We start from the raw sequence: 26686 nt of genomic DNA on the forward strand, positions 1-26686 counted from the left end.
ACTCATCAAAATTAGGATTAAAAGTGCAGAGGAAAGTGTGCTGTACCGATGATGGCAAGGAGTGCTCCACCCGCAGCCTGCCGTTGGGGTCCACATAGACCGTCAGGATTTTGATAGTAGTGTCCACAATAAATTGATCCACAGCCCTCTTATTCTCCTCTGACCATGACTCTTCAGTTATACCAGGAAGAGCCGCACAACCGATAAACAACTTCCGGTTGATGGGGAGATGAAAGGCGGGAGAAAAAGAGGGAGAGAAATAAATTCTTATTCAGTGACAGTGATGGTCATGAAAGACAAAGTTTAAATTTCTTCACTACAGTCAATGACCCAGCTTTACCAGACGAATGGTCTTCAAGAATTCCTCCTCTTCCATATTTGCCATAGCTTCCATCTCGAATATTCCTTCTTTCTCTGTTACACTGGATACTGAAGCATGTAAACACACACAGATAAACACACTGAAACACAGTGACATATAGAGGAAGGGAATGACAGAGCATTCTGGGGACATCAAAAATGTTGGTTTATAAAATAGGTATCATGTATTACTCCAGAGTTTCATGTCAAAGTGAAGAAAAAAGGATCAGTCATCACTAGCAAGTTTACAGTATAGTTGAGAGCAGGCCACAAATTTTGACAACAAACACTATACAGAATTCAAATGATGGGTCTTTTAACATTTTAATAGGTGAAGGCACATATTGGTATCAAAGAAAAGGAAGTGGCAGATAAGGTTGCAAAGGAGGCTTCAAAAACAGTTACATTTGCTTGGCAGTTACACCTGCCAGATTTTAGGGCTGTCTTATCAACCACAGATTGTTGTTTTGCATTTCGTATGCATGCATGTATTGTAGCAAACTGTTTGGATGTAATATGATACTGTTTGTGACAAGCTGGCCACCATACTGTTTCCTGTTTTAAAACAGATTCAGAGCCAAAACTAAGCACTGCCCAGCTTCCTGTGTATTCTGGTTTTCTTCTACCTTTTCAGCAGAAGGGAATACCAAAGGCCTTTTTTTCTGTTTTCTCTGGTCATGTCGCAACAATTTCAAAAATATTTGTGTAGTTCTACTGCACACAAACAGTCCAGTTTTATGCAAGGAACATCTTTCCAGCCACCAAATACCTACAGGTAATAGAAGTACAATTTTAAGATACTCCACTACAATTCAGAGGCGAATATTGTACTTTTTATCCCATTTTATTTTTTCACAACTCTAGTTATAAGTTACTTTGTAGACATGATTTTAAAAAAGATGTAATATGTTAATATTACAGATTATATTATAGATTGAGATGAAAACTATATTGATCCCAAAGGGGAAAGCCTACCAGCAGAATAACACAATAAAATAGTTGAACCTTTTAGTAACAAACCCATTAGTGGAACAATAATCATAACACAATAAAATAGTTGAACCTTTTAGTAACAAACCCATTAGTGGAACAATAATCATAACATAATCATAAATCTGTTATATTGTATTTTATTATGTATGTAAATATTATTATTTATGATTTATTCATTTGATTTTACACATGCACTGTTGAACCACCTTTTGCATGAAAGTGGCTCCGACTTTTACTGGCTCGCTTTAAACATGTAAGCAGGCCAGTTAGCAAACTTTTAGCAGCTAACGTCACTAGCTGACGTTAACGGTAAAAAAAAAACACAACCGTCAGTTATCCTAACCGTCCCAAATAACGACAAACGTACATGCATTTGTTCAAATGTTGCCCAACAACTGCTGTACGGGTAAAATGTTTTGCGAAAGTCGTTCTTGGTTGAGTTAAGTTAAGTTTATGTTTAAACTTAAAAGTTAGTTATCTTTCGTACATTAACTCACCATCCCGTAACCGTCGAGTAGTAAAAAAAAGCAGCAACTGTTTTTCGTTGCCTGGACAACCGGAGAGGGGCAGTGCATCATGGGAGCTCGAGCACAAGAAGCCTGACTGGCGCTGTTGTTAATCTTATCGCTGAGTAGTTTGGTCACTAAAATGATGTTATTGTTGCACCAGTTTTTACAAAATGAAGATGTAGCTACTTCCTGTGTTGAGCTGTCGCTGCCGGCTTAATTTTAAACACAGACTATTTTTCACCCACCATTTAGTATTTTTTGTTCCATCTGCTGTTTCTTGTCAGCTTCTTGGCTTCTTCTCATGGCTCAGAGAGCACAGGTGAAGATGAAACCTGTCAGGATACTAATTGCTTTGAGGTCATACTACTCTCTCAATGTCCTGCTTCACACAGGCGTCTAGGGATTAAAGCAAGGAAATGTATAATAGATGCGTAAATACACCTTAGGCTGCTTATACAATTTACATCCTGATGTTTTATGGTGCTATTTTTAGAGATGTATTTCCTTTTGTTTCCAAAGATGAATGAATGAGCTGGTCCCCCTGGGTAGGACAGAGTGAGTCCAGGACAAGGCAAATGTTTAAAAAAAATCATAAAAGTGGTGTTCATCTGTGAAGACAATCTTGCTGAATGAAATGTGTGAGTATCATCAACTTCTGTTTGCCACAGAGTTTATATAGTGCAATAATCCAAAATCCATTGGCGTTTTGGAACCAGAAGCAAATTTCCAGATTGGCCTACAGAAAGACGTCATTCATGCAGCACTGTATAGCCTCTCAGAGATAGTATGGCCACAGCAACATTTTATTGGAGTCATTTTGTGAATATTGACTGGAAAAATGTGGTCCTTACCAACAAAAAAAAAAATTCTTCCAACAAATAAAGTGAAAGAAGCCTCTTACAAGTTAATCATATATTTAAGAATATAATATTTTAAATTCCACATACATAAATGTAAATTCACAAACAAAAAAATAAATAAATTGTTTGTGCTGATGAAGGAATTAGCGCTCTCTTTTGTACTCTCTCATCCTTATTTGTTTCTTTTGTCCTCATTCTTCTGTTGAATTTGTTTGTCTGCTTCTGTTTGTCAGTGGTTCTGCTCTTATCTCCTAATGCTTTATCTGTGTGTATGGGAATCCATGTTAACCTTTGTTACTGTTTGCGGACATTTTGAAATAAAGTATGTTTTAAAAAAGACAGATTATACGGAAACAACAGAGAAATGTACTTCACATGGAGTTCCTCTTTCATACACATGAAAAACAAACTTGCAAACTACAAAACTTCAGCTAAAACTACAGTCTGTGATTCACTCCAGATCCACACGGATGCTCTCCTCCGGATCGGTAGAGGGCGCTGCTCTGCAGAAAGGTCACCGGAAGCTCGCTTGTTGACCTCATGATAGACAACAGAAGAGCCTGCCTTGAAGTAGCAGCCATTATCGCTGAAGAACCACAAACAACCTACTGTTTGTTAAAACTGCTAAGCTCATATTGTTTTATACTTAGCACTGCATTGATCTACGAGCGTGATATTTGATCTTTTTTGGAAATGGGCAGGAGCAGGAGTCGCACTCCTCCCAGACGAGGTAAGAAAGGAGATGTAAGTTAGCTAAATAAGCTAACGTTAACACAACGTAACTCGATGTTCAGCTAGCCAAAAAAAACCACGTTTTTTTTTCTTCTTTTACACTCGGAGAAAGCACATATATAATGAGAAAATGTAAATGATACCTTTTCAACACTAACTTCATACTTTTAAATATGACTCACGGTGTATAACATTGTCATTTTACTACAGGTTAATTATTTTTCTCAGTGGAATAAATTAAGTACGTAACGTTAGCTTTGCTGTTTACATTAGGTAGACAACACGGTTTAAAACTCAGATGATGTATAATTGATTTGTATTTCAATATGTGTGATTTGGTGTAGTCTGACTATTGGCCAACAGACTGATCTAGATCTTTCCATAGTTCATTGTGGGCTTGTTAATATCCTGTCATATTTGGCGGATTTTCTGTTTTGTTGTTTTTTTTTTAACTGCGTCATTAAATATAAGTTTAATATTCACCGTAAAATATCAGATATTCTTTACTACTCTTTTCAATAGACATTGTTTGTGCATCCTTTTTGAGACAGTAAGTACTGATTGATATCTTATCTTGGGTTTGTCTGACATCAAAGACTGATTGTTGTTGGTTAATTCTGCCACTGTCATGCAGAACCACAACTGCATGCTAATGTGTTCTCGCATAATCATATTACCTAAAGTGATCAAAAGTTGAATATTGAAGGAAATCTGTATTCACAGTGCTGTCATATCTGTAATTACATCAACAATAATAACTGTATACTTTAACAATGTATCAGCACTTTCAGAGCATGAGCAACACTATCCAAAACTTGATGTCAGTCACCAAGCTATACTTCAGCTGCCTTGTGGCATGTGTTTGAATTCAACATATCATAGTAGGTGAAAATGGTACTCACCACTAAAATAGACATCACAAGGTGCCACTGATATTTATACATGTTGTACTATGAACATCAGGTATAGCAACAGACATGTAGAGAAGGAAACCTCCTTAATCCTCTTTATAGAGAAGAATGTTCAAGTGTGTGTCCAACTTAAAATCCCCCAGTTTACTGCTTATGTCCTGATCTCATTTTCTCCTTTTGCGCAGAGAGAAGGCGTTCCCGCTCAAATTCACGGGAGCGTGAGCGAAGGCGAAGGGAGAGGGAACGCTCTCGTTCCCGAGATCGGGACAGAGACCGGCGGAGAAGCCGCTCACGCTCTCCTCACAGGAGGCGGTCAAGGTGAGAAACCGATTTTGGAACACTGGATGGGATTTCTCTTGCATCTCCTGACCTGCCTAACCCTATCATTACCCAGGGCAACCAAGTCAAGTATCCGTGGGCTGTTTATAACAAAGTGTGATAGAAAAAGCATTGTGTTGTTTGTAGTGCATTTATGGGACTCTTTCCCCTCAAGCTCAGTGATCTGTGTGATCTGATATGTACTATATTAACCACTCTAGCTAGCATAAGTGTCTGCCTTCAGTAGTCGTGGTAACCCGTCCTGCAGCCATCTTTGTGTTCCCTCTGCAGGTCTCCAAGGCGTCACCGCTCCTCATCCCTCTCTCCTGTGAGACAAAAAGACCGACGTGACGATGACCGCAAAGATGCTAAGGAGAAAGCAAAGACCATTCAGATCTCAGGTATCGGATGTAGAAAAAAAGTCATGTATTCATAATATTCATATTAATAAAGGAGAGTTTTCAGTGCTTGTGACATTTCCAAGTGTAACATCGAGTTTATGCCAAAATTCAACTCCACTATTTTTTGACAGAGGAGGACATGCAGGGCAAAACAGAAGAGGAAATTGAGATGATGAAACTGATGGGATTTGCTTCCTTTGACACCACCAAGGTGAGTGAACAAGGCTGACCTATTTTATACAGCCACAAGGAGGTGCAGTTTGTTACAAATATAGTTCATTGCATTCTGCAGTTAAACTGAGGATGGGCATATTATTTGTTTGCATTAATTTCAGTGTGCCAGCTCAATGTACCAGTTTTTATAACCACTGTGAATGGCTAAAGTATCAGAAAAGCTAGGATTCACAGAGTAGGTAGCTCCTGGTCATTGTAGTGGTCAGGATTCACACGTGTCATGATTTTTGTTTATTTTTTTGAAGATGAAGGTTGTGCCTCTATTGCAATAATTATTATCCATGAGCAAAAAGAAGAGATGGAAAATGTACAAATCTAAATTTTGATTAACTTTACTGGACAACACGCCAACTTCACTCTAAATTTACGTCATATACTGTATATGCAACGGCTCTACAGTGAAGTCCTTCCGGCAGCTGTCCTTCCTACATGCTTTACATCAGATTGTCAGCAGCTGGAAGTGTTTGACTGTGAAGCAGCTGCAGGTATGTGATGTTAAGGATATTGTGCATTAGCCACTGAGCTGTAACGGCTATGTTAATAGAAATTTTAGGCTAAATTTGTCTGCACTCTTTTTAGTGAATCAAAACACAAAATGCATGTTTGATACTGAGAATTTTGTCAATAGTTTTTTCTGTCAAATGTAATGTGAAAACTGCCATCATGGTTTAGTTTTCCAATAGTTTAACACACACTGTACAGTATTTCCTCCACCTACTTCAATCTACTTGTATGTTTACTGAATTGATTTTAAAGGTTATACACATGCTCATCTTTAAAATAATCCTCATCAATTAGTTTTGTGAATAATAGGGAACAATGAAAGCCAAGCTGACCTCTGCATTTAATGTATTAGTAATATGTGGCTATAAGCTCAATAACTTTAAGTGTAGTATGTGATGTTTCATATGTTAGAAGCAGTAACCTTGTTTTCAAACAGGGTAGGAAAGCGGATGGAGCAGCCAATGCACATGCTGTCAATGTGACCATGAAGAGAAAATACAGGTATGACAACCACTAAGAAAACAAATGTTTCTGAATGCATCAAGCTAGGTGTTGGTCGTGCAGCAGCACAGCAGTGCTGCACATAGCCGCAGAGCACTTTTCCACATGCTTCATAAGACCTTGTTTTGTTACATGGTGATCCTTTTGAAGTTATTATCTGAACCCCAGTAGCTGGTCACGTTACCGAGTTAAGACGTCAACTTTTCAGTCCCCTCAGCATCAACCACTGTTATTTTAGCCAATCACCTCTGCAGGTGTTTCTATGCAGAGATCCCTGCTCTCCCATTGGTGCTCGGTGATGTAATCTGCAAGTGTTGCGAGGGTAACAGTGATGTAATGTGTTTTTATATATTTATTTTTTTCAGGCAGTACATGAACAGAAAGGGGGGATTCAACAGGCCACTGGACTTCATCGCTTAAAAGTATCAACAATTATTTGGGCAAGTTTGCCTCCATTCTCCCGTCACAATAGTAGATGATGTTATGCTATGTTCTGTTATTTGAAACCTGTATTGTGTTAAGCAACAACTCTGTATATCTTTTTATAAGTGAACACATAAATGTAAATAGTATTGCTTGCAGTAAGCCACAGCTGAGTACTCAGAGGAGACCCACTGTGGACCTAATGCATGGAGCTCTGTGTTATTGAGGTGTGTGGGGATTTGTCTGAAATAAAAGGAATTTAAAAATGATTGTTTGCAGTCCTGATTCTGAAGAATATATATTTAATGACAAATTGATTCTTGCATCTGCCATGATGTGTAGACATATTTTCTCATGCATATCTTAACACAATGACATCTGCTATTTATAAGTTGATGAGTATGATCACACTATTACCAAGGTCTCTGGTATTACAGAGCAATACTAACCTTAACCTAAAATATTCTTGTGTAGCTTGACAGATTTTTATTTTCACCAATTTGGATCTAATTTGGTGTTCTCTGCAAATGCTCTGGTATTGACTTTTTTCATTCAAAGATTAAATTTAGTTCAAGACGAAGGATGTTTTACAGCCAATGAACTCGTTGCATGTTGTCGTCTGCGTAGGACCGGGGATTGTTCCTGCTTTAAAATGGACATTCGTGTCATTTTGAAGCAGGCTTTTACTGCTATCATGTTTCGGAAAAGGCAGTGGGCGTGCGCCTGCGCTGATGTATTTGTGAGAGTAGCAATGGACCAATAGTAAGAGAGCATGTGAATCTGGCCAATCACCTCACGAGAAATAAGACAACACCACGAAAGCCAATCATTGCCATACACCGCGAAACAGCATGGCAAAGAGGCGTGGTTTCTGTCAGAAGCGGGCGTTGTCGTTTTAGCTCGTGGGCACTGCGGCCAATCGCTTGCAAGTTGATCAGAAATCAACCAATCACGGCGCACGACTGTGTAGCGCAGGAGCAGTTCATTGTGGCTCAAAACGGTGTGCCTGCGCCAATGCGAATTAGAACCAAAATGGCCGAACCAGGCCCTCAGTAGCAGACAGTGCCCGCCCCTCTGGATAATTGACCCCTGAAACGCCCAATAGGAGCATGATTGGTTATGTCCAGTGCCCAATCATATCGCAGCACACAGAAGCTTTGTGGTAAAGTACAGTAGTTAGCTGTCGTCCAGATCAACAAGCCACTATTTTGGAAGCAGTTTGACAAACACTCACTGTTCCTCAGTTGATGTCAGTCGCTATCTGTTTCCAGCGAGACGTGTCACGCGTGATCAGCGATAAACCAGCACAAAACTAGCCAGCCACATAGCTCCGAAGCGATCAGGTTGGATGACATCGTCGGCTTTTTAACTTTAAGACGGCTAGCTCGCATTTTTATCCATTTGACATCAGACAGAAAGCCAACATTGTTTTTGGTTGGCCGATTCTACCAGTATACAACCAAGCTAGCAAGAAACTTTTCGTCGTTATTTCATCAAGTTGTCACCAACGCTAGCTTCAGCCAACTTCATTTTTTTGCCAAACAGAACAACACCTGGCTTTTTTTTTTTTTATGTCAGGCAACCCTTCGTTTTGTTTTTGTCAACAAACCGCTGTTTTTCTTGAAGAAGTGCCGAGAAAACCAACGACATTTAGCAAACACTTAATAAAGAAGGCAGCGCAACCTCAGCCGTTGAAGAAGCGTCAGCCTCGACTAGCCAGCTAACACCAAACCCTTAACGTCACCTGAACCATTTGAACAATCATTAAGGAACAGACTGATGTGGCTTTTAAACCCCAGTGGTGCTGCATTCACGACCTTTAACTTTTAAATAGCCCGTTTGATACACTGCAGGAGGAACTCTTTCAACGTTACCTCTCGCCTTTTTAAATAAATAACAAGTGACAGAGCAGCAGAGCCAGTGGGACCTGAAGCAGGTTGTGTACAGCCGAGGAATCCCTCACCGGATTGTTATATTATCAGTGTTATTGTTGAAAATGGCGGCGATCGGACTGGTGCAGATGTTGATCGAAGCAGCCGAGTACCTTGATCGCAGAGAACGAGGTAAAGTGTAATTGCATTGTTTTCTACGGTCTGTTGTTTTTCTGAGAAATTACAATGACACCCCCCTCCCTCCACAGACCACGCTAATTAATGCACATCTCATTTTAAATCGATATTAAATCCTGTTGCTGCCCTTTTATGGTTTATATAAAATAATCGTGCCATGCATTAAAGACAGAAACGTTATCGGATTTTGCACAGCACTTCAGCTGAACGCATCGCCTACTCAAAGTAGCTGCTAATCAATGTTCTGACATTTTCTTTTCTGTTCATATGCTGCAAATGTGCAAAAACACACGTGCATTTGCCTTTCTTTTCTACTGAAAGAATGAATGCATATGTGGCAGATGCAGTCAGATGTGCAGGGAGACATTGTTTTCATGGAGGCCCCTCCTTTCCCTCTGTTGTGGTTTGCTAGTGGGGTTTATTCCAGTTCAAGATGACATCATTGTCCAGGCTGAGGGAAGAAAATACTGTATAAAGATACTGCATGAAATCCATTCATTGCACGCCTGCACTTCAGCGCATCACATTGCTACTGAATTCCACAAGCACCAAGATCAAATGTGGCACATTGTGCAGTCATCCTATTCCTGGTTTGGCTGCTTTTCACTGTGGCTATATTTTGCATTGCCAGATATCTGGACATGTGACCACTATGTTGTTTATTCGCTTGCAGAAGCTGAACACGGCTATGCCTCCATGCCACCCTTCATCAGCAGCCGGGAGAGGGAAAGCTTGAAAAGGAAAAGCAAAAGCAAGAAAAACACAAGTAGCAGGTAAAAGCCAGAAAATGTGTACTGTGTCACTTTGCAGCTCTGCAACAACGTGCTCATAATATACCCACTTCAAGAGTGTTCCCTCTGAGTGCAGCAAGGTTAATCCATCGATAATCGATTGTTTTTTTTGACCAAATCATTCATAACTTTCCATTTGTGGTGACAGAATCATATATGAGAACATTTAACATCATTTTGTTTATCTTTTTTTTTTCTTGGTGCCACATGTAGTAATACATTTTCAGAGAGAGTAATATGAAATGCAACTCACCACCCACTGAAATGGGTGGAGGTGTTGATGGGGGAGGGGTTTGGAAGGCTTTAAAGATGGCAGCCTTATCATTAGTGAGATATTTATTGTATATGATCATGATGCTTAAAAAATACTGAGATTTGTGCCATGACACCAAGCTTTGAGGTCACTCTGAGTGAACTGACTCCAGTGCAAAAATGTTCCCGCTGATACAACCCTAACCGTTTGTTTTGGAGAAAATAATGCTGTGTAAGGTGGTAACCAAAAGAATGTGCTTTTAGAGCCTCTCCATCCAAAGCCAGGAGCAGTATAGTGTGACAGATAATCATGCCTCAAAATCACAATGTGAAAACGTTGACACCTCTTGACCATAACCAGCTCTATAGCTTTGGGTTAATTTGTCCCCAACTCTAGAGAAAAGCTCCTCTGATATTACACACTGTGGCAGCGTGTGTGTGTGAGAGTCTGTTGGGTTAAAGCCATGTTTTAACTTCCCCTTGTCCTGTGTTAAAGCGTGTGAGTGACAGCAGCAAAGATCAGTCTGGCTTAAAGCGAATGGCCACTCTGTAACTAACTGGGTCAGTCAAGGTGACTGCAGAAGACATTTCAGTGAGGGTGGCTTGTCCTGACAGCTCAGGTCACCTGAGTGGAACCTAATGCACACACACATAGTGTACATTCAGAGTCTGTAACCTGAATTCAATGAATCAATCATATCAGGACAGATTTGTGTTGTCTCCACACCCCACAGATCAATGTGCACTCCGTGATTAGATTGCAGTTTGCAGTTTGTCCAGGAGGATATGGTCTGTACTTATGTGGTGAGTTAGGGTGTGAACAAGATGTACACTGATGAGGCGAGATTCTAGAGTTAGGACCAATTCGAATATGATATTGGGTGACAATACTATATTATTCACTTATCAGATATCGGACTGTCGCGCTATCCATAATCTGATTGATTGATTGATTGATTGATTATCACTTTCCAGTTGCACTATTTGAAACCTACATACTAATAGTGCACTTGATTTGTTTTTCAAAACATTAAAGGAGATCAGTACAGTTCTGTACCTCTTTTGTATGTTAAAACTACTTAACCTACAGCTTTGGGATACAATTAAATTTAATGCATTTTTCTACATTTTTTAGCTCTTTTAACAGGAAGTGATGTGTGGCTTATTACAGCCTCATGTAACCTCACACATAATAACAACTATTGAGAAAAAAGTAACTCTATTTATTATATATATTATATTATATTATATTTATTACTATATATTTACTTTCCTGTCTAATTTGCCATTTTATTTATTAATGAATTCATTTTTACATTTTCTGTATCAACTCCTGTATTACTACCATTTTCATTTATTTTTTCATTGAACCATTTATATATTTATTTATTTCTGATTTTGGCAGGTTCAGTCCTCCATAGCATTGATGGTGGAGACGATGAAATAGCTCCATGATCAAAGCTGACAGCAATGGTGGAACCATATTCTATATGACCAAAAATAAGTCGTGGACTATGTCTGCCTCCACCTGTCATTGTGCACATATGAACATGAAAGGCTCTGAGTGGAAACGCCAGAAAACACCACCTAATTAGTGCAAAAAAAAGCTTCATGCTCAGCTGAGGTGGAAAAAAGATGTCATGCCAGCAAAATAGATTTTTCAAATAAACTGGGACATTAGGGGACTGGATTCTTTAGTAGACACAACAATGGCATATTGCTACCACCCACCGGTACATGCCTGCTTTTCATCAGAAAAATTAAAAAAGGAAACGAAAACAAGGGGAAATAGAAAATAAAGAAACCCCCTGCAGGTTGTTAAGAGAGGCAACTTATTAATATATACATAATGCCATTTTAGGTGGGAAGCAGCCATGATGTAGCAGAGGTGCAGAAGATAGGAGTGGCGGCACGGTCATTATAATGCACTTCAACGCATTTAGATTAATTGCAGACTTGGGTTGAACCCACATCAGGTCGGCCATGAGGGCACACTAGTCCACAGTGCAACCTCCTCTGATGTGCAGACGTGGTCATGAAGATCACTTAAGGTAAAACATGTGTACAGATTTAAATAAAGGCCTTTCCCGTCGTGTAACCCAATGTAAAGCTAGCTGACAGTATATAGCTGCGTATCTAAAGACACAAGGACCCTTTACATAGACGGCTGAGAATGCTGTCCATTGAATATGGACCATGCATGTTATATTGAAGCGGAGCCCTATTTGCACCATCTACCTGTCAGTGTGTGGCCTGCAAAAAACATTATTTATTGTATTATTCGTTGATTTATTTAGTTTAATTTATCGTTTAGTTTAGTTTCTTTGGCACCCTGGTGCCCTCAACAAAAAGCCTATGGGATTTTTCAATTGGATTTTGGAATAAAATAAGCTCTGTGGCAAACAGAAGTCTATAAAACTTTAAAATCATCTTTACGGATGAACAGCAATTTTTATTTTATTTTTGAAGCATAAATATGTGCATTATAGCTGTTGTCAGTCATCTTCCATCTTGCTCATGTACTAAAAAACCCAGGATGTGGAGTGCTGTAGGACCACGCAGCTCAGAACATGCCTCGACATGCTTAGCAGGCACTATATTTTTAGACATGTGTAGTAAAGAAAATATGGAAGTAGCTTTGTGTCAGGCAGACCACTAGCTGCTGCTGCGGGTTTGTCCTTGTTTCTATACATGAAACCTTTTAGCTCACCGGCATTTACTTTGACCATTTATTGTAGTTTAACTACAAGGTTGCGTTAAGCTGCAGCAACTCCCTCATCAGCTATGTGCACTTTATCAGCTATTAGTCATTACTATTTAAGGGCAGCAGAGCCACACTTGTTATTCATAAGGGTTTCTGCTCAGCCCAGATGGGTTGATATGGTCTGGTATGATGTTGGCTTTTGATCATTAATAGGCTGACCAGCGCTGTGATTAAAACCTGGGGGAAGGGATGATTTCTGCCAGAGAATCATGAATTGATCAGACATGATAAGTTCTATTTTTGTTGCTCTTGACACTTGGTGAAATGTAGAGCAGGCGGCCATGAAGCCAATTCAAGCCTATATGAACAGGCTCCTCCAGTGTGTGTGTGTGTGTGTGTGTGTGTGTGTGTGTGTGTGTGTGTGTGTGTGTGTGTGTGTGTGTGTGTGTGTGTGTGTGTGTGTGTGTGTGTGTTGTTTTCCCGATGCCATTGATGTGTAAGTCGTGGGGGAGGGGAGCCACCCTGTTTCTGGCGTGTATGTGTGCATGTGTGTCAGTAGTAGTGACTCCCCCTCCCCCTCATCTCTCTCCCCCGCTGGTGTTCCCTCTCTTTCCTCACCTCCTCCATCCCTCTGTGTCTTCCTGCTCTGTTCCTCACTCTTGGCAGGCAGTGGAGAGCACCAGCTCCTCCATTACATAGATGGAGATTCCTCCCCCACCCTTTACATTTGCGTGCACACACACACATTCACACACTGTGCACTACAGTGCACTATGGAAATCATACAGTGATCTTGCCATCCTTGTTGAGCAGGCAAATGGAGTCCTTTCACGTTCTCCACCCTGTGTTGTATTCAAGATAATGTGGTTGACCTGGTGAGGCAACAGCAAGGCTTCAGAAGTGAAAATACAAGTTAATGGTAGAGTACTGTAGAAAAACCTTGTTGTAGAGTGAGCTGAAGGAAAGGTGCAGTGGTGACTCATCTCACTACAATCAGTGCAGTCCAGTATACTTTCACACATGCACTGCCATCCTACCTTACCTGGACAAGCTGTATGTGTGAACACAAATGTCCAAATAAGTCGGGCCGGACATTAACTGGACTCTACCGTATTAGCGCCCAAGTCCGTGTAATGTCAGTTTGAGCCAATTTGTGAATAGAGAAGGCGAATGTCTGAAGAATTCACAGCAATGAGTGGAAGTTTCGATGACGTTGCATGGGCTGTAGCTGCTTTGTACTCTAAAACAGTCAATAGTACTGATGAGTCCTCCTCCTCTTCCTACATGCGTCATAGATGTGTGAAAGTACAACACTGTACAATGTCCCCAAACATTGTTCATGTGTAAAAACAGCTACTGCCTCTTAAAGGAAAAGTTACCAAAATGAAAATTCAGTCATTATCTACTAATCTACAACAAAACATTTCCTGAGTTTGGGGCATCACAGTAGCCCAGTTGTTGTGCATGCCCTATGTACAGAGGCTTCGTCCTTGCTGCAGCAGCCCAGGGTCTGAGTTCGACCTGTGGCCCTATGCTGCATGTCATCCCCCCTCTCTCTCATCCTGTTTCCTGTCATATCTCAAGCTTTCCTATCAAATAAAGCCATAAAAGGGCTAAGGAAATACTTTTACATTATGCATTTCCTGAGCTTCACAGCAAAAAAGCGTTGCAGCATTCTCCTAAACAACTGAAGTAGATAGGGACTTTAAAACATAAAGAAAACAACCCAGAAAGAACCCAAAATGGCTCCACACAGCTTGTCCATCATAATCCAAGTCTCCAGAAGCCCCAGGATCCCAAATTGATTTGAAAATAAGTTATTTACACCCTCGACGTGCCGTCGAGCTTGTCCACCCACTTCAGACAAGTGGCGTGCTGACATTTATAGCTTAGAGGCTACAACAGGATGTAAACATCTTTTCAAATCAGTTTGGGATCTGCACTGCATGTGGAGTTCTATGATTGAAACTTGGAAGCAACTAACCATCCCATCACTGTCATTTTCAGTTGACATGCAAGAGTGATTGTAGCTGCCAGGAGGAGTTAAGATTTTTCACAGTGAATAAAGAAAAATACAGATTTAAGTTTATGAAAAAAAAATATAGGGAAACAAAATATGACAATTTTGAAATGATTAATCTCACAGTATCATTTAGATCTCAGTTGATTCATCATTTAATAAATAAAAATGGGGCATTATTAGCCATCTACTGTATCACTGCAGATAAGTATTTTCAGTCTTTTCAGCCATTTTTGTGGACAGCTGGTAAACAGAGAGTTTCTTGTTCTGTTATAAATGAAGTTTGTGAGATGGACTACTGAACGTGCCAGCTGGATCTCCTCTTTAGTACATGGAGAATTAGTTAGATATTGCCTCAGAATGTAACGATTATGTAATATTGTGGTAGAATAGTGATAGTGTAATATTATGTAATAATGTGTAGTGGCCAAGGGTGATGCAGCCAGTGTGCTCCATGTGTGATTGACCAGGGATCCAGTGTCATGTGCAAACTGTAAAATATTTCACATCACTTAGTATAACTTATTTTGAGCCGTTCCTTGTCGCGTCATGGGTGCGTTAGCTGGAGGGGAAGATGTTTATGGGGCTAGAGCAGCAGGTTGGAGGTGTCCCAGAGCCTGAACACCAGCCCGAATAAGTGGGATCACATCCCAGCGCTGTTATGTCACCAGCGGCTGTCTGCCCTGCACAGGAATGCACACTGGCTAGAGGAGGCCAAGTGAGATAGAGAGCACCCGACACTGAAACAACATGATACCCTGCACCACATACACACACACAAACACACACATATATACAGGCATGATAACCATTGCTGTTCAGAAGTTGCAACTGAGGATAGTGGTCGAGAGTATTTATGAGCTTAGTCTTTAAAGTATGTTGTCAAACATGGAGGTGAACTTGTGTGTCTCTCTGTGTGTGTGTATGTTTGTGAGAGACGGCCACGGCATGGTGAGAGTGTCGGGCCTAGCAGAGCTGAGGGTGCAGAGGCTATTTTGGGAGCTGTGGTGGGGGATCAGGAGGTCAGGTGGAGGTAGATGAAAGTTCAGGGGATCTTCTTGTCACTCAGGGCAGGCTGGCACATTCCTTTACAAAAACTCCACTTAACCCCATTTCTGTTTCGTCTGTGGGAGTGTGCTGCTGTAACACTGCATTGCAGGAGTCATTCTGGCCACGAGCACACCTCCATCTCTCAGTTTACCTTCAGCGCGGTGTCTTCCCCCACCCCCCACCTCTCTCAGCGCTACATGCACAGTGAATAACCAGGCAATATGAAGGGGCATAGTCCCGTCTACTTCTGCCCCTGGCTTCTGTTTCTAGTTACTGTTACTATGTTTACCCCGGGCCTCTTCATCACAGATCTGAGTGGGTCTTTTAAAAAAAGCACAAGTGTCCTCCGTAGAACAAGCCGCGGGCATCAGAATACCCAGCCTGTTCTTCTGATTTCCTAGAATCTCATTTTGTCAGCCGTTCTGACTGCTCATAAACTCCCACACAGCCTTTTCTCGCTCTCTCGCACTCCCCTGCAGTAAGGCCCTGGACTGCAATGATGGCACACAGAGAGGAAACCTTACCCTGTTTAATCAGTGGCTCTGTTATTATGTGCAGTTTCTCATATGTGTTTTATCTCCACAGGTCTACGCACAATGAAATGGAAAAGAACAGGTATGTCAAAAGGTCTTTGTGTGTGCGTGCGTGCGTGTGTGTTGTTGCATGTTTGTGAATAGTTGCTCTTCCTCAATCCATTAAAATAGCAGCTCACAATCACCCCTCTGTCACCATGAAAAGTGTAAATCAAGGGTTGTCGAAAATATGTGGCTATACATCAGATCATAATAATTCATACTATATGATGAAGATACAGTTATCTTTAGTTGTTTTTTTTTCCATATGTCCTCTTTTCATTTGGCCTTTGTTATTTTCAGTTTGGCTTTTAGTTGTATGTAATTATTCAGGTATTAATTTCAGATTTTCTCAAATTACACCAATTGTCTCGTTGCCATTACACAATATCAATTGATTATTTCAATATCCAATTAGCTTTTTCAATTTCCTTTTTGATTTTTAACATTTTGGCCTGGTTATCCTGAGTACTTCGGTAAAATATAGAAGTCATATTTAATTTAAAAAACCTTTTAAAATTCAGCCGTATGAGTATAAAATTCAATCTTTGTGTTTACGTGGACAGTGTTTCTTGCGAGCTACCTTGGAAAGATGAATTAAAAAATACTTGCTTGATTTGTAAAAACAGATAATCATGTTATCTTCATGTTATCTATAAATGAACCACACCAATAATAATACCTTTTTTTCAATGCTTGAATAGGTTTGTTCTAATGAAACCATTGTTTTGTCACCCCCTTTGAACCTGATAACACAAATGTGGCGTCGTGGTTGTATCGGGTGACACAATGTGCCCTTCGGCATCTGAGAGCAGCATGTTTCAATAACTTAGACTGGGCTGTTTCAACACAACTTTATTGAGCTGGTTGATTTATGCTGCTCTGTTTTGCACTGTGTGAATCAATCAGTCCATTATTACTTTTCTTATTTGCTTTAGCAGCTAGCGAAGAAGTTGGTACCAAAAAACAAAACAATATCAGTGATGAAACCCAGCAAAGGTCATTTGTGAGAGCACGGTGCTCAATGTGCATTTGAAGACAGTTATGTACATTATATATTATTAGAAACTGATTAAGTTAATTTTATCAATGCCAACAGCGTGGCTGTAGGGATGGCAATGACGGTTGGCTCATCCACCACAATGGTGCAGGCTAAAATAATTTTCAGAGGGATTTCAGTGAAATTTGGTTTACACATTCATGGTCCGCAGAGGAAATCACTTTGGCGACACACTGACTTTGCCTCAACCACCGTCCTCAGGTCAACAGTTTAATTTGTCCAATACTTTTATATATAATAATCCATTTTATGATCTAATGACATTCTGATCAGCACCAGCTGTTCTTTGTTAATTACTGATTAGCAAATGTTAGCATGATGTCATGCTAAACTAAGTTGATGAACATGGTAAACATTATACCTGCTTAACATCAGCATGTAAGTATAATGTAAGTTAGCATGTGACATATGCTGCCCATCAGTGTGGGAGAGGGCAAGGGTTTCAAAGAGCTAATGCTAGTTTGGTACCACGCTGCTGTGACTAAACGGATGGAAAAGCACTTTGAGGAAGAGACTTTGCTGGACTGACTTTCACACACAAAAGCTAACAGCGACATGTCAGACTTAAAGAAAAGCGCCTCCTGTATTTCCCATAATTTTGCATGTTTTTCTTAAGAATTAGCCAGTTAGTTACCGGTTAATGGGCACAACAGAGCACCCTGTTGTGCCCAAGCACAGTCTCTGCTAGCATGGCTGTAGTTTTGCCATAAAACACAATAGTATTACTTTTACTATAACATTTTTGGATAATATCACAGTTGTAGTAACATGATGTAACAACCAAACTAAAAAAAAAAAAAAGCTGATGCTGTTTTTCAGCAGTTTCTCAGGCAGACACTGACCAGGCCAGAATAATGATTTTTTATTTATTTATATATTATTTTGGTGCTGTCTGAGTCTCTGTCACTCTCAGGGCTTCCTTCCTGCCTGTGCTAGTTGATCCAAACCAGCAGCTCAGTGGACAGCCTGAATAATATATGGCACTGAGGCCTGTGCCTGGGATTTAGCCCTCTGCATGTGTGTGCATGTGTGTGTGTGGGACACCTCATTCCTGGCAGTAAGTCAAACTTATGACCAAGACCCATCTAAACGTATTAAACTTGAGAACATTCATAGCCTTTAGCCAGTTTCTCCCACCAGTGGCTTGATGATAGAAAGCCGTCACAGGCAGATAGTAAATCACTCACGGCGACCCACTGCTAGCAAAGCCAGAGGAGTGCAATGAGGCCCATCTCCCCTCCTCCACATTCAAAGTCCTATTTTGTACAAGTCTCCTCCCCTTCTGTCTTTGCACGCAGAACCAAGAGCGTGCATGCGTGTGTGCATGTTTACATCCACGTAACACGACTCCAGACACTGCCACGCCTTTTTTCTTTTGCATGCAAGTTCTGTTGGTGGTCAGAGGGCGAGAGTGAAGACAGTGGGATGATTTATTGCTGGTCAGTCGAAGTTCGGTCTGAGGAAACCATTTTGGGTTGCAGGGAAGATTTGGTGCAACCATACTGCAACCAAACAGGTGCACTCAGCCCAGTTGGGATCACCAGAATACAGTGGAAGTGCGAAATTGGGGCAGAGAAATGTAGGTTGTTGCCTTAGGCTGATGGCACACAAGCCTATAGCTCCACATACACACTTGCCTGTTGACACACTGCACTGGAGCCACACTGAACCAAAATAACCTGTTGCTGAAAAAGTGCTGTGCGTTGCAGCCACACCCACAGTGTTCTTCTGTCACTGAGACACCATGTGACCCCGAGGTGTTCCATGCGTCTGCTGCATATCAGTGTTGTTTAACAAACATTAGCTAGCCCTGCTGATCTCTTTATTATGTCAGAACAACACAGGCAAGGGTATTTGCATGTCATCTAATGTCAGTGTGCATGCCCTTTGGACTGCGTCAGCTGAGAACCAGGCACTCGGTTTCAGCTGCTGAATACTGCTTTGATTGTGCGTGCGTGGGGTTTACTTGCAGTGTGTGTCCGTGTGTGTTTTAAAAGGGCAAGGGGTGAGAATATATTTGCGTCCTCTGACCACAGTCGCTTTGAATTAGGTCTCTTCCGGCGGTGACGCTCGCATCAGGATTACCTGCAGCAGACAATATAACAAACAGCTCATACAGCCGGTCCTCAGCTGCCGAAAAAACGTTTTTACACTCACTCTCGGGAAGTGTCTGACGTACACACGCCCACTCACTCAGGCGAACACCGGCATACAGACACGTACACACTCCACCGAGGCTGGAGATGGAGGTGTGTGTTGTGTAACAGCGGGGTCAAGTGGTCGCATACACCCACCAGACCTCAGCAACTGCCAAGGCTGCCAGCCCAGAGCGGCTGAGAGGGGTGGCGGTGCTATAGGACAGGTGACATTCATAATGAGTGCAGCTCTGAACATATGGCACATGTGATCTTTGGGTTTCAGCACATTTCTGTTCCCGTCTCGTCGAGGGAGGATTGGCTATAGCTGTAGATATACTGTCGCTCAAGGAAATATCCTGTGTAGCAACAGTATGTAATAATGTTACAATGACTTCCTGCGAGGTAACGTACAGGGGAGAGTCTCATTGCTTCATGGAGACCATACATGTGCAAATGATTTACTCACCACCTCCTTATATGAATGAGTAACTCCAGCATTTGTATCAAAAATCAGAACATAATAAGTGCAGTAGCTCATAGAGAAAATACAAATACCTCACTGACATTTAAGTTGTTTTTTTTTTTCATCTCTTTTTTTCCAATGCTTTGGAGAAGGATCCTTCTATGATCCCTTTTGGCTGACATTTGTTTTCTATATCTGTTGATCCAGAATACAATTAATGGAGGACTTGAATACTTATTTGGTAAAGCCCAAAATGTGTAGCAACTGTCAAATATCGAAAGATAGCATTAAATTCTTCGGCAGAAACACACTTCACTTATTCTTTGATCAGACCGTTTTTGATTGATGTGACAATTTTCTCAATTTTAAAGTGCATTTTATTTGGGCACCATTCAAGGTGCTTAACTTTAGAATCAGCCACCTGGCAAGTTCGTACTCCAAAGAAATAGGGGGTATCATATCATCAGGGTACCTGCTAACTGCAGCTGCCATTAGGTTGTTAGCTCTGTTAGACTTGCAAAAAGCAGTCCCATCAGTCAGTGCTCACCTCCAGAGGCCTGGGCTAGCTGTATATTTGACTGTCGCATCTTGAGGTACAAAGTGGTACTCGACAGGAAAGGACAGTGCTGGCTGGTGAGCATGCTTTTTTTCCATTCAGAGGATGTCTCTTCAGCAAGTAAAATTCTTTCATTTTGCTCCTTTTATAGTCAAGAATCCCTTAAAAAAATAAATAAATAAAATAAAATAAAAAATGTAATGATTTGAAAAGTCAGGGGGTTTTTGGGGGGACTTGGGGATTCATCATCTGGGGACCGTGAACTTGAACTTTTTATAGCCCTTCATCCCATATTTGTTGAGATATTTCTCTGTGGACCTGAATGGCAGACCAACAGACTGACATTGCCATCCTTCCAAAAAAGCCACTAGCATGATTAAAAACACATGTTGAAAGCATGAAATGCAGTTGAAAGCCCAGGAAAAAAGTTAGCGAGTGGTCCTTGAGTTATTTATATATGGATTTTTTTTTCCCAAGGCCGCACATGAACAGTGCTGCTCCACAAATCACATGCTTGTTTTGTGTATCTGCCGTGGTAAAAAGCTGATCACGTTTGACAGTTTCTCTGTCCGTTTCTTCTCTTCTGTCTTCAGGCGGGCACATCTACGGCTGTGTTTAGAGCGCTTGAAATCCCTCGTTCCCTTAGGACCAGATGCTAACAGGCACACCACCCTCAGCCTGCTGATGAAGGCCAAAGATCATATCAAGGTGCGTGGATCTACATCTGTGTGATTGGTGTGCTCGTAGTGTGAAGAGGGCAATTTGTTGAGTGCCGTGGTGAGTAAGTGTGTTATTATTTTGTGCTTGAGTGACTAGAGGGAACTCACTCACACACACACACACACACACACACACACACAGAGCACCTTTTTTCAGTGTTTCTCTTCTTCCCACCCTGCAGAGGTTGGAGGAGAGCGATAGGAGAGCTCAGCACACCGTGGAGCAGCTACAGCGGGAGCAGAGACACCTGAGGAGGCGTCTGGAGCAACTGGGGGTGGAGAGGACCCGCATGGACAGTACCGGCTCCACCCTGTCGGACAAGTCCGACTCTGATCAAGGTGAGCCTTCTCACAGGGTGATTTTTACAAGAAATTCAAAACAAGAAAGATTCAACATTGTGCACTGGATCTAGCTATCTTGCTTTAAGAAATAAGACTGCTGAGTAGTTATGTCTTCTGAGTTTTCATTATACTAAGCTATTTAAACTTTTTCTTTAAATGTAACCATGTATGTTACGGCCTCCACCAGGTCGGATCAGCCTGTAGCTCGAAAACCAGGGGTTTTGGAGGCGCAACATAGAATGACACCACACGCAATTCAGATTCAAAACAAATGATTTTATTGAATTGATTAAAGAATAACAACAAACAAAAAGGGGCTGGAGGTCCCGGCAAAAAAGAACAAACAGATGAAGAGACGGTGGACCAGCCGCACAGTGGGCCGTCGTTCCCCGCGTCTCCCCCTTCCCCTGCCTGCGTGGAAAATAAGCCCTAACAAAGAAAAACCGAAAATAGGACCACCGGCAACCTCCAACCCAAACCTAACGGCGTCCACCAACACACACCCGCACAAAGCCCCCCCCGCACCCAGGCGTGCGTGACGGCTAAGGGAATAAACCTCTACAGACAATGAGTTCAAAAAACCTCCTCACCAGTGCGCTGCCGCTCTCGTGTGTGTGTGTGCCAAGGCTCACCTGTCCCTGCGCCCTCTTATCCCCTCCCCCGACTCCAGCCAAACCACTGATCACACTCAGGTGTGCTCAGGTAGAGAGGGAGGAGGGGATAGAGAGAGAGAGCGCAGAGCACAAACACCAGAGGCACACATAACAATGTACTAAACTACTTACTAAACTAAAACTTTGTCAAACCAATGAATACAGTTACTTATAAATAAGAAATCGGTGTCATTGACAGTAAATTGATATTAGCTACTGCAACTGAATGATTAGGTTATGTCTTTTTACCTTTCTTTTATTTTCTTGATTAATCGATTAGCTGTTTGGTCTATGAAATGTCAGAAAATGGTGAAAAACTTTGATCAGTGTTTCCCAAAGCCCAAGGTGATGTCTTGTTTTGTCCACAACCCAGAGACATTCAGTTTACTGTTCTAGAAGAGTAAGGAAACCATTCACATTTAAAAAGCTGGAATCAGAGACCTTCGACTTTTTTTTTTTCCTAAAAAAATTACTCAAACCGATTAATCGATTATCCAAATCGTTGCTTATTAAGTTGATGGTTGATAACTAATCGAATTATCGTCCTAGCTATAATGGTAGTTATGCAGCATACAATACTGAATTATCATTCAGCTCTGTAACAATCTTGTCTTTGCATTCCAACAGAGGACCTGGACGTGGATGTGGAGGGGACGGACTACCTGCTGGGTGACCTGGAGTGGAGCACCAGCAGCGTGAGCGACTCAGGGGACGAGCGAGGCAGCCTGCGCAGCAGCTGTAGCGACGAGGGCTACTCCAGCGCCAGCCTGCTGCGCCTGCAGGACACTCAGGAGATGGCCAAGCAGCTGGGCTGCAGCCTATAGACAGCACTGCTCACCGACCCAAATCCCGCCTCCGCCCCTTTAGCCAATCCCGCCCCAACATTGTACCACCACTACCTATTCCCGCTCAGACCTCACCCATTCCCCATCCCTTGTCTCCCTCCCTACCCCACCAGGACCGACCAAGTCTGAGGCCTCTCCTCCAGCCGGGCTTCTGTGGACTTCCTGTCCCCACAGTGACTTCCATTCAGACTGCGACACCTCCGAGACAGGCGCCCACATCCAGCACATCATCAGCGGTCAGTCTCAAGGGTGTCGTCTGCTCTGCTCTGTACCAATCAAACGAGGAATCTAAAGACACTCCCACCCTCCGTCCATCCATCCGTTCGTCCATCAGTCCTTCCGACTGTCAGAAACACAACTTTCAGCCAGAGAATGTTACCACACAATATCCCACTGCCTCTTTTTCTATGCCTCAAGAGCCATGGGAAGCACTTATGAGATTTCACCCTTACTTCACACACACTTAAACACACATACACACACAGACACACATACACACCTCCATCGCTCCAAGTTGTCCACTGAGACAGAGTCCTCCCAAAGGTGTGACACTGACATGATGTGGGGCTTTTTTTCTGCCCTGCTCACCAGTCAACCATCTGTGCATGGTGTTTTGCACTTATACTTGCTTTTATAAACAAAAATGCTGTCTCTTTAAAAAAAAAAAAAAAAAGGCCCCCACTACAGCTGTTCCAGTAATGTCACCAGATGGAATGAGTGTTTGAAAACCACGTCAGTCGTCTGCCCGTTGCAGAGTGTGTGGACTCTAAAGCAAACTTTAGTTTGGGGCTGACAGCAATACGTCCCTTAGTACCCAGGCTTGAGTGGGCAGGCTCGTAACTACCCTGTAATGTTCTGTCCACAACTGTCATTCAGAGGGAAAGTAACACACAAACACAGAAAAAAAAATTTGTGCAGCATGAGATTGTGAAGGGGCTGGGGGATATGGGAGGGTTTTTTTGGAGGGGCGGGTGGGTTTGATGTTTTTTGCCTCTCTCTGACGACGGTGGCGTTTTTACAGCATCCTTTTATCATAATGTGTGTATGTCACGTCTGAGCCTGGCGACAACAAGGGGTTAACTAGCAGGTTTGGAAACTTTGAACACCAGCCACCAGGCTGAATGCTGGTATATTTAGGCAGGTGCTGGTACATTTTTGTACACTTACGTCTTCACTGCCCTCGCCCCGTTCACCAGGTATTCATAGGAAGGGAAGAGCCGATCTACTGAGAGCAGTCTGCAGCACATTCCATTATGTAGAGAGGACAGAAAGGCAGGTGAGACTGAGAGCATTATTTTTTGCAAGTGGATGTTCCTGCCAATTATTTATGAAGGGGAGAGTTTTAGTTCGAGACGAGCCGAGTCACCCTGAAACAGAACGACTGGCTTTAACTTTGCAGTGGGAGCACGCTGAGGGAAGAATCTCTCTCTGTGTTCTCATGTGAAAAACACTAAAATGTCAAAACCACAGATTTTCTCTCCTTTGCCTTGCCTTCATAGCTATTTATTGTTCCTGCAAAAATGTACACCTTTTAATGTAAATAGTTTACAGAAAGATCTCTATGTCTATCAACAAATGTATTTATTAGATATACTAAATATATAGAAGAATATATATAAATATATTTAATTAGTCATAGCCTATGTTCTTGTGAGGTTTATTGAGAGTTTCCTACGTGTAGTTTGTTTGCACAACCTAGTCGACCCATAGAATATTTAGAGTATTTAGAAACGTCTCTTGTGCCTCGAGGCTTTTGTGTCTGTTCAGAATTCGGCACGGTGCTCCTAGAAAATGAAATGTTTTCTTTGTGGTTGATCATTATTTTTAGCTGTTTTCAACGCCAGCTTGCCCTTCTTGACAGGGGAATAAAAGGACAAAAAAAACAGAATAATTTCTAAAAACGTTAAGTAAAAAGTATAAAAGAGGAGAGGAGCCGGTGGTCAGGTTGAGGGTGTGCGATGATTCCTCTGGCAAAGCTGTGTTTGCCTGTTGGCACCGTCTCCGTGCCTGGGAACCTCAAACAAAATGGCTGCTCCGCCTGTTGAGATTTCAGCCCTTTTTTTGCGTTTTGTTCCAAATCATCACGGGCAGGGAGAGGATTGCAGCTTTTTCGAATGTAGATCTGTCCTCAACCCTGCGGCAGTGCCAAAGGAAACCTCCCCGCTTCCGCCTCCACCACTTGCAAATCTCTGTTAAAGCATGAAGATGAATCAGAAAAATAGATTTTAGGATTGTTTAGTCTTTTGAGTGTGGAATGCTGCTTATTTTTTGTCAAATTGAAACCTTTTCAAACAGAGAGGAACTGTGTAGCCACGTTATAAAGGGGGGGACTAAATGGACAAATGTATTGAAAAGTTGTTGTGAGTGGGCAGGTGTGTTCACTGAAATGCCATCTGTTGGTGTGGGCATGTACAGTATGTGTGTGTGTGTGTGTGAGTGTGTGTGTTTATTTCGTCACTGTCTTCAGAGAGAAATTTTCAGGGTGGTTGAGGGTGGGTGGGTGGTTTAAAAACAAATTTGTAAGGCTATGTTTCTGTTCTGGTTTTCATTTGTTTACTAGTAAAATGCAAAAAAAAAAGTCCACTTGACAAAGACTTCATGTATTAACCCAAGCATTAATGTCTGTCCATGGGAGTTTCCTCCTCCTTCATCCATGGCCTGTTGTTCGTCTTCCGCCAATCGACACGTGTGTGAATGTATGTGTGTTTCCTGTGAGCGTGACTCCCTCTTCCACATGCTGCGTTGGCATCCGTGGTGCAGGCGAGGCAGGGGTGTGTGGCGGAGCAGTGCGTGTGTGTCAGTGATGATCACATGCAACTATTGCCCCCCCTCCTCCTCCCCTTCCTCCCCTCTACAAAGACCCTGGTGCTCTCAGCATCTGCCTTAAGAAGCAGGTGTGGAATCTCTCAAAGAACAAAACTACAGTCAGACCAGTTGTTTAAGCTACAGGTTTCAGCATCAGGGGAAACTCGATGTTCATGTGTATATTTGGTTCTTGCACATTTTCTTTTCCGTCCCTGCATACACAGAAGTGGCTAAAAATGCCTTAAAAAACAGAAACTACGTGTTAAGTACGAGCTAACAGAAGTATATGAAATGTATGAGTGTGTACAATGTATCGGAAAGGCCATTCCTTTTCATTGTGACAGTCTCAGGCGTGGTGCTGTCATGCATTACACAATAAACACACAGACACACCGCGTCATCAATCTGTGAAACATCGTCGTCGCCTGCTGCCTTTCTCCTCAGAAAGGTCCAATGTCTGTTTATTGAACAGTAACTCAAAGTAGGGCGTTTTGTGCACTTACTTTTTCTGAATTGGAGAATTTGGACACTGTCTTCTAAAGAAATCACTTCAAATGTGGGGGGAAAAAAACCTTTGGAAATGAATTGTCGAGCAGCAGTTTATATTTGCCATTGATATTAAAGGAATAAAACATTTGAAACCCTTGTTTACCTACCTATCACCTTGTCTTCGTCTTTATTTTGTGGTGCAAGGCGTGACAGCCTGCGCAGTAATTATATTCTAAGAACAAATGAAGGCTTTAAAAGAGGAACCCAACCCAGCAGTTTCTCATACAATGACTAATCTTCACGTAGAGGCTGAATAGACAGTAATGAGGAGGTTTTTGCACAACAGATGAAAGCGAGCCTCTATGAGGGCCTGATCCTCGCCAGCCCTCCAGTGTGTTTCAGAGTAATCTGC

At 41.9% G+C, this 26686-nt stretch overlaps 2 protein-coding genes and 1 long non-coding RNA gene across 7 annotated transcripts; 2 read left to right on the forward strand and 1 right to left on the reverse strand.

Moving 5' to 3' along the window:
• Nucleotides 1-50: 50 nt before the first annotated feature.
• On the reverse strand, nt 51-2324 carry LOC311261404. Of its 4 annotated transcripts, none has more exons than XR_014623144.1 (3): nt 2108-2324; nt 341-429; nt 51-211 (listed from the first exon to the last, which is right to left on the reverse strand). It is a non-coding gene; the product is annotated as an uncharacterized lncRNA (long non-coding RNA). The 4 variants fall into 4 exon arrangements; XR_014623145.1 differs by lacking the exon at nt 2108-2324 and adding an exon at nt 1851-1929; XR_014623146.1 differs by lacking the exon at nt 2108-2324 and adding an exon at nt 1841-1904.
• Nucleotides 1976-26444, forward strand: mxd1 (MAX dimerization protein 1). 2 transcript variants are annotated; one of them, XM_084359986.1, is made up of 7 exons: nt 1976-2181; nt 2382-2500; nt 9489-9588; nt 16218-16247; nt 21015-21129; nt 21323-21479; nt 22763-26444. In XM_084359986.1, exons 3-7 carry the CDS (start codon nt 9512-9514, stop codon nt 22957-22959), a joined length of 576 nt encoding a protein of 191 aa, XP_084216112.1. In that variant the 5' UTR covers nt 1976-2181; nt 2382-2500; nt 9489-9511; the 3' UTR covers nt 22960-26444. The 2 variants fall into 2 exon arrangements, with proteins under 2 accessions (XP_084216112.1, XP_084216111.1); XM_084359985.1 differs by lacking the exons at nt 1976-2181; nt 2382-2500 and adding an exon at nt 7909-8809.
• Nucleotides 3212-7015, forward strand: snrnp27 (small nuclear ribonucleoprotein 27 (U4/U6.U5)). Its single transcript, XM_084359987.1, has 6 exons — nt 3212-3452; nt 4551-4683; nt 4975-5084; nt 5216-5295; nt 6259-6323; nt 6689-7015. The coding sequence occupies exons 1-6, from the start codon at nt 3416-3418 to the stop codon at nt 6741-6743; spliced, it is 480 nt and encodes a 159-aa protein (XP_084216113.1). The 5' UTR covers nt 3212-3415; the 3' UTR covers nt 6744-7015.
• Nucleotides 26445-26686: the final 242 nt, after the last annotated feature.

The sequence above is a fragment of the Pagrus pagrus genome (genome assembly GCF_965226575.1).
Source record: "Pagrus pagrus genome assembly, chromosome: 8".
NCBI classification, from domain to species: domain Eukaryota; kingdom Metazoa; phylum Chordata; class Actinopteri; order Spariformes; family Sparidae; genus Pagrus; species Pagrus pagrus.

What these genes read in the sequence shown, in the direction of transcription:
- snrnp27 (XM_084359987.1), top strand. Translation starts at nt 3,416, where the DNA reads ATGGGCAGGAGCAGGAGTCGCACTCCTCCCAGACGAG. An exon ending in TCGCACTCCTCCCAGACGAG is followed by an intron (nt 3,453 to 4,550) that starts GTAAGAAAGGAG and finishes CCTTTTGCGCAG; the next exon opens with AGAGAAGGCGTTCCCGCTCA. An exon ending in ACCATGAAGAGAAAATACAG is followed by an intron (nt 6,324 to 6,688) that starts GTATGACAACCA and finishes TATTTTTTTCAG; the next exon opens with GCAGTACATGAACAGAAAGG.
- mxd1 (XM_084359985.1), top strand. Translation starts at nt 8,743, where the DNA reads ATGGCGGCGATCGGACTGGTGCAGATGTTGATCGAAGCAGCCGAGTAC. An exon ending in AATGAAATGGAAAAGAACAG is followed by an intron (nt 16,248 to 21,014) that starts GTATGTCAAAAG and finishes TTCTGTCTTCAG; the next exon opens with GCGGGCACATCTACGGCTGT. An exon ending in AGGCCAAAGATCATATCAAG is followed by an intron (nt 21,130 to 21,322) that starts GTGCGTGGATCT and finishes CCCACCCTGCAG; the next exon opens with AGGTTGGAGGAGAGCGATAG.